The 13,088-nt window shown below is 41.6% G+C and overlaps 1 protein-coding gene across 3 annotated transcripts; it reads right to left on the reverse strand.

Annotated features, from left to right (window-relative positions):
• Positions 1–3,074: 3,074 nt before the first annotated feature.
• On the reverse strand, positions 3,075–12,740 carry CDCA4 (cell division cycle associated 4). 3 transcript variants are annotated; one of them, XM_038407368.2, is made up of 3 exons: positions 12,622–12,740; positions 8,254–8,331; positions 3,075–5,719 (listed from the first exon to the last, which is right to left on the reverse strand). In XM_038407368.2, exons 2-3 carry the CDS (start codon positions 8,290–8,292, stop codon positions 4,964–4,966), a joined length of 795 nt encoding a protein of 264 aa, XP_038263296.1. In that variant the 5' UTR covers positions 8,293–8,331; positions 12,622–12,740; the 3' UTR covers positions 3,075–4,963. The 3 variants fall into 3 exon arrangements, with proteins under 3 accessions (XP_038263296.1, XP_038263298.1, XP_038263297.1); XM_038407370.2 differs by lacking the exon at positions 12,622–12,740 and adding an exon at positions 10,689–12,078; XM_038407369.2 differs by lacking the exon at positions 12,622–12,740 and adding an exon at positions 10,043–10,661.
• Positions 12,741–13,088: the final 348 nt, after the last annotated feature.

Consider the following 13,088-nt stretch of genomic DNA (forward strand, 5'->3'; position numbering starts at 1 on the left):
CTGTAGTGGCACAGCTGTGTCTCTAAAAGGTGCGTAGAGTAGACATAGCCAAAAATACACTTTTGAGCTTATACAGAGCTCTTCTTCAGGTCTGGGAATCACAGCTGAATACAAGATTGAACAAATAGTTTAGCAAAAGTAATTAGCACATAGTCTAAGGGACCATTCAATGTGAAGTAGCCCCTTAACACCACCTTTTTCTCCTATAACTGTGTGTGGGGGGGAGTAATGGGTTACAGAGTAAGGTAATAAGACCCAAATCCAGTGTCTTAATAAAGACCATGATTTTTAGTGTCTACCACAGTTATGAACTTAAGCTCCCTGGCTCATCTTTTGAAAATATCATGCGGGTTTCCTTTGAGGATAAGAACAGACAGGTCAGATATAGAATGATCGCTTTGTGAAGTGTTCACCCACAGGTGAGATGGTGTTTTTGTCTTATTTTCCTGAGTTCATTTGAGACCATAGTGATTGTCTGGTTTCACATACAATAAATACCCCAGTAACTATGTATTAAATAAAGTACACCACCTCTGATCTGTGTAAGACCCATGGATCTTGAAAGATGCATTGTGGGGAGCGTTGACCATTTTAGCAATGGAGATGGCTGCAGGTTTTGTGTCTGTTTTTTCTGGCAGGGTCAAGTGCTGCTTTGAGTTGGTGGGTCCTGGTCTGTGGGGAGCTTGCTTCTGATGTTGATGAGCTTGGGGGTTGTGTGAAGGACAGAAGGGGGGTTCAGGAAAGATTTATTTCAAGTATGGGTGGTAGTTGTTTGAGGATACCTAATATGGATTCCAGTGTGAGGTGGTAGGTGACAACTAGACATTTGTGGTCGGGGGGAGGGAGGGGGGATTAGTTCTGTATTGAAGCAGGTTCTCTTGGAGTATTTAGATGGCCTGTTCCATAATGTGAGCTACTAAATGGACACAAAGCAGACTTTTACACAAAGTAAAACTATTTCCCCATGTTTATCCCCCCCCCACCGTTCCTCAGACTTTCTTGTCAACTGCTGGAAACGGCCCCCTTGATTATCACTACAATAGGTTCCCCCCCTGCTGGTAACAGCTCACCTTAAGTGATCACTCTGGTTACAGCATGTATGGTAACACCCCTTGTTTCACATTCTGTGTATACATGTCTCTCCACTGTATTTTCCACTGAATGCATCTGATGAAGTAAGCTGTAGCTCACGAAAGCTCAGATAAATTTGTTAGTTTCTAAGGTGCCACAAGTACTCCTTTTCTTTTTTCTCTAGTGGAGCGTCCTTGTTTGGTGAAGGTGGTTTTAAGTGTGTTAAGCGTAGATCCCAGACTGTCTCCTCAGAGCATATTCTGGGGTATCTGAGTGCCTGGGTGTAGCTAACATTTCTTGGTACATTTGGGAAGGTTACTGGATCTATAAAGGTAAGTGTGCTGATCTGTGGGTTTCTTAGGTGCCTGAAGGGTTCCATTGCTGAAGCCGATTGTAGTGTCTGGGAAGTTGATGCTAGTGGGGGAATGTTCCAGGGAGTTTAATTGACAAGTGAGGGTTGTTGAAGTTATGGTGAAAGTCTGAGGGAGTTTGTAATTTGTCCAGAAGATAAAAATACCATCAGTGTATCTCACATATATCATTTGCAAATGCACTACAAAACCAATTATCTTGGAACAAGCACATAAATGACTAAATGGACTAGAGAATAAATAGAGTTAACAGAATTACAACAGAAACAAGTTGGAGGCATGGGAAGAGTGGACTAGTCTCAGCTCAAACAAAATACCAGTAGCAATGAAACAACCCTTGTGTTAACATTGGCTGGAAACTTCTGGGAAAGTCTAGAAATGGAGCTTCAAGGTGTGACCAAAACATAATCTAGCAAATCTCTTCATAAGCATGTATTCTTTTCAAGTTCCTGCTAAGTACTCAGGACCAGATTGTTAAAGGTATTTAAGCATTACTATGCTCAGCATTGCAATGCCTAACTGATTTAGGAGTCACTCATTTTCAAAAGGGATTTAGGCACTTAGGAGCCTAAATCCAAGGCGCAGCAATGCCTAAATACATTTAAAAATCTGGGCCTCAGTTTAGGGTAACAGGCATGCAACATTACATATTCAAAACCAACAAGTTAATTTTAGGAGTCAAGTGAAATAAGATGCATATATCTTTTGACAGGCCAATTCTATAAATACATAGCTTAGCCAAAGCAGATAGTTTAATGGGCAGAGAATGCTTAGCTTAGTTGGAAAGACTAACAGCTATGTATAATTGCATAATAGAAAAATTTATTCTTTCAGTTCATAGAACATGCTTGTTAAGATGCTTAGTACAGCTATGCTGCATTTAACATTTGTGCACTTACATATTTGACAAGTCCCATACACAACTGTAGACACATCCTAGCTCAGTCATTATACAGAATGCTGAATACATACATCTTCCCTGCATCTGTAATTTAACATATAAGCATTCTTGAAAAAGCTAACTCTTCAAGGAAAAACATCAGCAACTTCCACCTGCTGAAGACAGAAAAATCAATTACGAATGTTTAAATATCAAATAATCCTGGGGGAGATTTTCAAAGTCACAAAAGGTAGTTGGGTTACAGCTACACTAACGTGCCTCTGTATGCCTTTTGAGTATCTAGGGAGAGATGCCTCAGATGTTTAACCCTAACTCACTCACCCTTCGGGTCCATACAGAAAACAGGCAACTTAAGCAAATTTCCATGGGCATCATTAGATTTAGGAAGGAGTCATCACCATCCACGCTGTGGTGCACACTAATTGCAACATAAAACCTAGGTTTTGTTTATTGTAGTCAAATAATTGTCTATAAATAAAGAGGAAGGTTACAGCACTTATATCCAGTTTAATAAGGATTACCTGCTGTGTCACCTAATTTGTGTGTGATGCAAATATTTTCTAATCTAAAAATTCTTAAATATTTGAGCCCTCTATAGTACCTTTTCAATCCAGCTAAGTCGTACCAATTTAACTTGCAAGTTTTCATGCAGTGCTTCATTCAGCTAGTTCTTTAATACAAACTCACTGTCCGTTTGGAATTATGAAAGCAATGTTTTACTACTGAGAACATAAAGATCACCCCATGTCCAAGTTTAATACAAAAAACATTTTCAAGTTCACTGAAAGCTCACACACATATGGTGTGGTCTGACACAAACTGGAGTTAAAAATATTCACCCATCTACTGTGGTGGGAAAACTTAGCTATACAATACTGCTTTTTCAACCAGCCATTTTCAAAAGCACTTAAATTATTAAAATTCTACGTTAAAGACGCATTCAGCTAGAAACAGAAGCATTTATATTTAGAAATAAGTTTCATGGAAGTGAGGAACTGGAATGTACTTAAAATCTCTAGTTAAGGGATTTGAGAATCATGAAATACGTCAGATCACCTGTGGAAGACAAAAAAGTTTGCTAAACACAAAAATGTTTATTTTTTCCATGTTATACTCAGTCCCTTGATAGTTCAATTTTCACTGGTGTATCTGCGATCTCTTCCCCCAACACAGCCAATACCAAAAGGTTCCAGGAAAACATCTCTTTTCCCTTAGTTTCCTATAATGTACTTTGGATTTCTTTCTAGCACCAGTTTACCAAGGTAAAAATTGCTCATTTTATAGCAAAAAAAATGTATGCCACATTTGGTCCATCCCCTCCCCAAAAGTGCCCCTAGGGACAAGATGGATTACACACACTCTAAAACGAGTGTGTAAGTCCTTAAAGAAAGGAAATGCTAACCACATTATATTAACTTCTGTTAATCAAAAATAAGTTGACAAGAAAGTCTAGGTAAGGGTGGGACATACTAATTTAGACAAGACATCAGAACACATCATTAGAGATTTAAAGGCCTCTAGTAATACTTTTTGTAGTAATTAACGCAAGACAGTTATATAAACAACTATTTGATGGTAGACTTCAGTGATAAACAATTCACTTGATGACATTTACATATAAATATACATAAATAAAAACCTATATAATTTAGGTCTGAAATTAACAAAAATGTGGTTTGAACTGTAATTGCATCTAGCTGTATCAGAGCTTTTCCTCTAATGATGCTCAAGTTGTATAAAAAGCATAACTGTACAATTCTTAGTTTAGTAAAGTACTACTCTATAAAACAGAATCATGAAAACAGCACTTACATTTTAATGAAATGTATAAAACGTATATTTACATTTACACACACTTTACTGAACTACATAAGGTAGCTCATGGTAAAAAACAAATCCCTTCTTGTAAGTCTTTCAAAAATACATCAACTGCAAATATTTATGATTAAAAGTTGCTAAATTAGCAGCTGATAGGACATTTATAGTAAAAAATATATTTTAGGAAAATAGCTGGAAAAAATCTAAACATTGATAAACACTTTAAAACTATATTTAAACAGAAAATTTTAGCAAAAACAGACATAAAAACTATGATAATGGGAACTATTGCATATTGCTCTTCAAAAGCCCTGCGGTAACTGGGAAGTTGTGGAAGTTGATAGTGGAAGTTGATAGGGAAGGAATTAAGTTGTAGTAGGAATGAAGTGTTGATCCAGAATCAGGAGGTAAAGGAGAACCCAGTCTCTCTCTTAACTGCTGCCTCTTAGTGGGGGAAAAGGGAGAAGGAAAACAAAAGATAGTGAGAGAAACCCTCTCACTGAAGAGACACCCCCTTCAAAGGCTAGGAAAGGTTGGCAAAAAAGCCCAATTCTGAAAGCCTTGGGCCCCAACTTAAAACCATTTACAGTATGTATTTACACAGTTAAATGGACAAAACAGAATGACACTACAAATTGCATGTTAACTTCAAAAATTAACATTTTGCAATATGAAGTGCTTTATATATTTTTTTTTAATAAAATACATGTGCAGTTTCGATAGAATAAACTATCTGAAAAAATTGTTTCCACAAGTCCTCTGTTTCCTTGAAGGATCTTTGTTAAATGTGCAGAAGACAGTTTCAAGATTCAACAAGGATCTCCACAATATGATCCAGCTCATTAAGATCAGATTTACAGTTAGAGTTAGAATTTGCGGTTGTCTGAGAAGGAAATGTTTCGAGCACATCACAGTGTCCCATTTTTGTGTTGCTCATCATTCCTGTTAATACTGTATCAAGGTCATAGTAAGAATTGTCAACTTCTGAAAACAGATCTTCAACTGTATTAGGACTTTTATTCTCCAACGTCTCAAATATTTGATCTAATGATTTTTGAAAGTTTCCTCTATTTTCTTGTGGATTCTCCATTTCCCACATGTTACTTTGCAGGTTTCTTGGAGCTTGTGGTGATGTAACTGTTGACATAATTTCTGAATTATCTTGTGACTGGGTACCCTCACAGTCTTTAGTGAAGGTACTATAAACTGGAACAAGCTTTCCTTCAGCTTGTTCCTTGGATGAACGGCAAAGGATATCTGTTGAAACTAGACGGTCTAGAGAAGTCTGACCTGCACTCTGTGTATTTATCATCTGCCAAGTCCCATCCTGAGTCATTTCCTCTTGGATTTGCCGCACCGTATTGGCTATAAGTACCGAACGACAAAGATTAGGCTCAACAAGCATGTGGCATAATTGAAGTTTGACCAAAGACATATCTAAAAGTGACTGTCGTTGAAGATTATATGAAGGGATAGCCTTAAAACCAGCCAGAGTTCCTTCAATATCTTCTTCACCATCAAAACATTTTCTCTTCAATCCTCGCACAAACATTGTGTCCTGTTGAGAAAAAATGAGAGACTCTTTAGCACAATCCAGTGACCTAACAAGTTAGACACTGCAGAAACTACTGCAAAAACTTTAGAATCTTTCATTTAAGAAACAATTAAAAATCACTTAACACAAGAACTGTCATACCAGGTGTTAGCAATGACGTATCTGGTACAAGATGCTTCAGAGGGATGTGTAAACCACAATGGACAATTTTACAGCAACATACCTACATGGGAAAGTCTGTTTCAAACTACAGGCAGCCAGTCAGTGATGGATTTATCTTCTGAAATGTGAGTGTTAGCTATCTAGTCTAACTGCAGCTACTGGTCTGGTAAGCATACACATGTTCTCTGAATTTTACTGATATTGACCACATCTTAGAGTAGTGAGTGCCACAAGGTATTTTGTTAGGTGCTTAAAAGAAAAAAAAAAATTAAATTAGCCTTGAATTTCAATGGGAGTCCCCTGATTCTAATGTAACAGTCAGGGTAAGCAAAGTGCACACATGATGTTCACTACATAATTTACTATTCAATAAACCTTTATAGTATCCCTTCTTAATCTCTTCTCATATAGAAGTCTTAGCATGTCTAGGGTCAAAAAAAGAACTAAAGCTCATGGAGGATAGGTCCATCGATGGCTATAAGTCAAGACCATCAGGGACACAACCCCATCCTCTGGGTGTCCCTAAACCTCTGACTGCCAAAAAACTGACTGTGACACCAGATGGATCACTCAAAGTTAACCTGTTCTTTTCATATCCTCCGAAACATCTGGCACTGGCCACTTTCAGAGACAGGATACTGAGCTAGATGAACCACTGGTCTGACCCAGTATGGTTTATGTCAGACATTTCCCCCCCTCCCCCTTTTTTGGAAGGGGTAACGAAACCTAAACAAATTATTCAAATTGAAAGTGTACTAACTGAAAATGTCATGGGGGAGGTATTCTTCTCTACTTCTCTCAATACACCCTAATCTCTCATTTTAGGTTTCTGATTGCTATTGTGCACCGAGCAGATGTTTTTCTATAAGCTCTCCTCCATGTCTTTTTCCTGAGTGGTTAGTTTACCTTGTCATGTGTTGGATTTTGGGTTAATTGTTCCTTTCAACATGTTAGACTGTATTTACATTGACTTTAATTTGCCATTCTGTTCTAGTTTTAAGGGCTTCTAAAATTCCTTACAATACAATGTTCACTAAAAAAGAGTATGTCACCCAAGTGTTCACCCCTTTTTTAGATCATTAATATATTACACCGCTGATACTATGGTTCTGTAGGCACCTCACTTTAAAATTCCACACAGAATAAAGATACTTGCCCTGGTAAATTGTGGTTCTCAGAAATCAAGTGTCCATTTGGACACATACACACTCTTGGGGTAAGTATGCCTTGTTTGTGGGATACTGGAAAATTCTAGAAAGCAGTGCACATCGGGGCTATTCACCCCAAGCTTGTGTGGTTAATGTCACCTTAATTCTGCATTTCCTGGTTTGCTACGTTTTTTAGTTTAACTGTAATGTTATTCACAAAAAGAAAAGGAGTACTTGTGGCACCTTAGAGACTAACAAATTTATTAGAGCATAAGCTTTCGTGAGCTACAGCTCACTTCATCGGATGCATTTGGCCGCCAAATGCATCCGATGAAGCGAGCTGTAGCTCACGAAAGCTTATGCTCTAATAAATTTGTTAGTCTCTAAGGTGCCACAAGTACTCCTTTTCTTTTTGCGAATACAGACTAACACGGCTGCTACTCTGAAACCTGTAATGTTATTGTAAGGGATATATAGGACCCTAACTGACCAATAAACTGTTTTTCAAACATTTGATATTTGAAAACTAAACTCACTGAATGGAAAAAAATGTGGAGCAACAACAATATTGAGCATCTGCAACCTTAACTCTACCTTACTGCTTTTTGTGGGGGAATTAAAATATAGGAAGAACACCAAGCAGAGATGAAACTAAATGAGAAATCCTTCAATTTAAAAAACAAAACAAAAAACAAAAAAACAGATTTTGCCAAAATGTCCCACTAGTTTCTATTGCATTGATTCATTTGCAAATTGATAACCCACATTATAACTATAAAAAGAACAGGAGTACTTGTGGCACCTTAGAGACTAACAATCTGTGGCACTTTAGAGACTAACAAAGGATACTTTGAATCTATCCTCACACCTTCTTGTCAACTGTCTAAATTGATTACAGCTACAAAAGAGTTTTTTTCTCCTACTGATAATAGCTCATCTTAATTAATTAGCCTCTTACAGTTTGTATGGCAACTTCCACCTTCTCTGTATGTATGTACATCTTCTTACTATATGTTCCATTCTATGCATCCAATGAAGTGGGCTGTAGCCCACAAAAGCTTATCCTTTAATAAATTTGTTAGTCTCTAAGGTGCCACAAGTACTCCTGTTCTTTTTGTGGATACAGACTAACACAGCTGCTACTCTGAAACCTATCATAACTATAGAATCTTGTTGCCCAGTTTCTGAGACTGTACAAAATATAGCTGGTTTAAAAAAGTTACATACCAGTAACTGCGTTTGGTGGAGTCCTTCCTCTTCTCCCATGCTATAGAACAAGATTCCATACAGCAAGTGTTATAGCTCCTACCAGGCAGCAGGAGACAGGAAGTCAGTCAGTTACAGGAGGTACACAGCAAAATTTCATCCTTTGTTTGCTATTATACAGGTACCTATAGTCTCCATTACTTGATTATCTGAGCACTTCACAAACTTTAATGAACTGATCCTCATAACACACCTGTGAGGCAGGGCAATGCTATTATCCCCATTGTACAGATTTTGATCACAGAGGCTGAGTGATTTGCCCAAGTCATACAGGAAGTCTGTATGAAAGTAAGGACTTAAACCCAGGAAGTCCTAGTCTAATACCCTAACCACTGCACCATTCTTCTTCCTTTTTCTCAGCTATTGAAATAGTAAACAAACTATTTAGTGGTCACTTGGGGGTATTGAAATATATATTAAAATTACATAAGGGGGAGAAAAGACAAATCTCTGTAAAACAAAAGGAAAAACATACAGTATACTCCCCTTTACCTGAAACCCTATTATCCAAACCTCCATATTGACCAAATCCCTTCCTTGTCCCTGCTGTATCTGATGTAGGGAGATAAGGCAGAGGTTTGGTTACTGGAGACCCCCAGCCAGGGCTGCAAGAAGGAAAAGGACAACAAGCTCCGAGCTGCTGAATGGTCCTGCAGCAGTGCAGGGAGCCCTTTGCAGCCCTGCTGTCACAGGAGTGTGAAAGAGCAGGGTTGTGACAGCAGAGCTTCAGAACTTCCTGCACAGTCACCGGGCCAGTGACACTTGATCCTTATAGGCGCAAGGAAGGTTGAATTCTTGGCAGGGCAGAGCAAAGTCTTGGCCAGGGATTTCTGCTCTGCCCCACATGTGCAAGGATTAGGTGTCACTGGTCGTGGCAGCGCAGGAAGCCTTCTGCAGCCCCACTGTCATGGGAGCAAGCGGGACAGAGCAGAAACCCTCGGCCAGGACTGCAAGGAGCCGGCCTCTGCATGTCTCCTACCCTCTCTATTAACTGAGCTCCCAATTATCCACGTAACAGCTGCCTGCCTCATGCTACTTGAATAATCGGGGTACACTATATTGCTGATTTTGTCACTCTTCTCCCATCCTACATAAAGATTATATAAAGCAAATGTAAGTGGTAAGCTGCGAAATCAAGGAGGTGAGTTTTCCTACAGCAGCAGCCATGAGAACTTTGTGACTAAAATTTGCCTTGCAAGCTGATAGATTAGCTAGCAAATAGCGTAGGAAAAATGTGTTTTGTTCATAAAAGCAAGTAGACTTTCAAAACAAATTTGGGGCTAAATGAAGTTTGATAGACCTCTTAACATATTGACTATGAACGTCCTTTGTTCTAGAGTTACCAGATCAGGAAAAAAAAATAGCTAATTCATTTGAAATTCTGAAAGCTTCAAGGGTAAAGTACAAAAATAACCCAAATTTTCTTCTAGAAACATCTGTCATAGATAAGAATTCAGTGACCCCAGCTCAGTTAAATAAGAAGGGGAGGGGAGGGGAAGTATTTTCCCAATAAATTCTACTTTTTACCAGTTGTACACCCTAAGGGCAATCTGTTACAGAATGCATCTGGACTATATAGTAGCCATCTGCATCCTGAATCTGACTGAACCCTCTTAAAATAAAATCAAGACATTCTAGTAAAGATCAAGCAACATTAAAAGATGCTGCAGATCTGAGAATAAGTAACCAAGATAAGAGTGTTTTCTACTACTATTTAGATATTTGAGGATTCTAGAAAATAAAGTCTTACTTCAGAAGACAGTCACCATCACCTGCCAAAACAACTGAATGAAATGGGAATGCCTGCTGAAGAGAACATGAGCCTTCGATAAAAGGATGGCGGGGAGGATTCATTATCAGGTCCAGAAACTAAAGGACAAATTGATACTATAGAGATGGTTTCAGCCCAGTCAAACTGGAACTTCAGTAATACATACTGGGAAAGGAACATGTACCCAACACAAGAAAATTATACACGACCTGTTGCATGTGATTTTACATCGTTCCCAGGAGCAAAAAATCTTTGCTCACAAAACAAATAGATTCTCTTTGCATCCTCTTAGATGAGTCCTATTTTTCATAGTTATATGGTAGCAAAGCCTACTGCAAATTCCACCAATACACACAACTGTGCCCCAGAATCTAAAATTTAATTTAAAAACCTAGTTTTTAGCCCTTCTGTTTTTTTTGTTTTTTTTTAAAAAGCATGCAAATATAAAATACACATCTTGCTGTTTTTCCTGCACAGAATCCATAGTAGTTATGAACTGGCCATTCATCGCAAAAGGGTGTTAACTGTAAAAACTAAGTACATATCTACATTACAATCTTAAATCAACCTAAGTTAGGTCAACTTATACTACCACACTCCTTCTGTCCGTGGCGTCTCTCCTCACCTGGAGTGCTTCCACTGACTGAGGAGGGGCAGCGTGGGGGGCTGAGAGCTGGGGAAGCCAGGCTCTGAGCCGGGAGCAAGGACCCGGGACGGTGCGGGGTGGGACCTTAGGCAGCCCAGTTTGGAGTGGAGACCAACAGCCAATGACTGTTATAGGTAATGCAGTGTCTATAGGTCATCTAACTACATGGACACAACCCCTATGCCTCTCGTGGAGGGGGAGTTATATTCAGTGTGGTAGTACACTTACATCAGTGGGAGCAAGGCTGTAGTGTGTATATTGACATAGGTAGACATAAGCTGCCTTATGTTGACCTAACTGTACAGTGAAGACAGGGCTAATAAATTTAATTGTAAACACTTGTTTCTCTGCTGATCACTATATCAGAGCAATTCAACAAGTGTGCTTGGTCCACTGCTGTTGGACACAGTGACAGATGAAGTCAAGAGGTGTCTGTTTGGAAGCTAGAAGTTCAAGTTCCCCACCCCCCAACAATTTCAAGTAAACTTTAACCTTGCCTAAAAAGGGGAAGAAGAGTTACATCCTTTCCCTAGCACTCTACTACATGTGGGCCCAAACTGTTCTGTTTTCCTGTATGCCAAAAGCCCCTCGATTTTGTGGTTAATCTTCGACAGCGCCTATAATACAGATATGTCAAAACAAAAATCTGCAGCATACGGACATCTGAAAATTTGAAGAATAGCATAAAATACATTGGATTGAATATAAAAAGAAGTAGTTCAAAGAACAGTATTATTAATGTATTTAATTCATTAAAATAGTTAAATTTTAAGTTTACTTGAATCTGGCACAGAGTTTCCAGTTAGCTGTAGAAACAGGGACCTTACCACTGAATTTAGGTCCAGATTTTGCTAAGTTATAAAGACTGCACAAACCCCATTTCTGAGACACAATACCCAAGTAGAGCGTGTGGTTGCAAGAAAAGGCAGCCCTTAGGACCAGGGTGGGGACAGTGCCAGGTCACCCATCCCCTAGCCATACAGAGTTGTGTGTGATGGATGTGGGAATACAGGGATGTACAGAATGATAACGAGAGGATGGGACAAAAGGATAGTCTAGTCTTCCACCTAACGTACAGATGATGTAGTTTCAGAGTAGCAGCCGTGTTAGTCTGTATTCGCAAAAAGAAAAGGAGTACTTGTGGCACCTTAGAGACTAACAAATTTATTGGAGCATAAGCTTTCGTGAGCTGCAGCTCACTGTAGTGGAAAGAGTAAAAAGGTGCCTGTGGTGGTGATAGGGCAGGAAAAGTGCAGAGGTGTGTATAGCTGGGGGGGGCATCCCCCCGGGGTTACAGAGGTCCCCCCGGGGGGAGGCAGGGCAGTGGCCCACTCCCCTAAGAGCCGGCCCCTCGGGGCAGCAGGAGTCCCTCTCCCAGAACTACAGAGGCGGTCTGTGGTGGCGATGATGGCAGAGGATGTGGGGGTGGGGGGGAAGCACCGCCCTGGAGGAAGGAGGTGGGGGAGGAGCAAAGTGCTGCGGCGGGGATTAGGGACTGGGGGGCGGGGGGGGGGTGTGGGGAGCCGCTGGCCAGGGTGAAGGTGGGGGAGGGCGAGTGCGCGGGACCTGCGGGGCAGCACGCGCGGGGGGGGGAGGGGCAGGGAGAATGGGGGGCGAAAGGGAGCAGTGAGCGGAGGCTGTGGAGTACTCGGGGGGGCGCCTTCCCCGCCGCAAAGCGGCCCACCCCGCTCCGAAGAGACCCTGGGCGGCGGCAGCTGGTGCTGCTGCTCGTCGCCCCGCTCTGCCCTGGGACCCCGGGGAGGGGAGATCCGCCGCCATTTTGAATCCACCTCCACCCCGGGCTCTTCTCCGCCTCCAGACCCGGCGCCCCAGCCTCTGCCCGCGCGGCAACGACAAGCCCCGGCGGCGGCTAATCCCGGGCCCGCAGGGCGCTCAGCCCGAGCCTACTCACCGCCTCGTCGCCGCCCGCTCCTCCCCCAACCCGAGCCCGGCTCCCGCCTCACCGACCGCTCCGCGCCTGAGAGAGGGGGCGGGACCAAGCACACGGGCCAGCCCCGCCTTCCCCCCACCCGCCATCTTATTGTCAAAGCCCACAAAGAAACGGCCGCCCGCCCCTCCCCTACCAGGCCTGCCATTGGGGAACGCCTCCACCATGAAGCCCCGCCCACGGCCAACTGCTGACCGTCATTGGCTGTCTCCTGACCGTGTAGCCCCGCCCTCATGGGGTCCAGCCTTCCATTGGGTGAGGGTTACTATGGCGCTCAGCCCCACCCTCCCCCTAACGTGCGATTGGCTGAGGGGTTACCATGGAGCCCAGACCCGCCCCTTAGCTGTAACTGGCTGAGGGAAAGGACGAGGTGGAGTCTAGTGTTCAAATAGCTGCCAATGGGCTAGGCGGGCCTGCGTCTGGTTCTGCCT

The sequence above is a fragment of the Dermochelys coriacea genome, chromosome 6 (assembly GCF_009764565.3).
Source record: "Dermochelys coriacea isolate rDerCor1 chromosome 6, rDerCor1.pri.v4, whole genome shotgun sequence".
Taxonomy (NCBI): Eukaryota; Metazoa; Chordata; order Testudines; family Dermochelyidae; genus Dermochelys; species Dermochelys coriacea.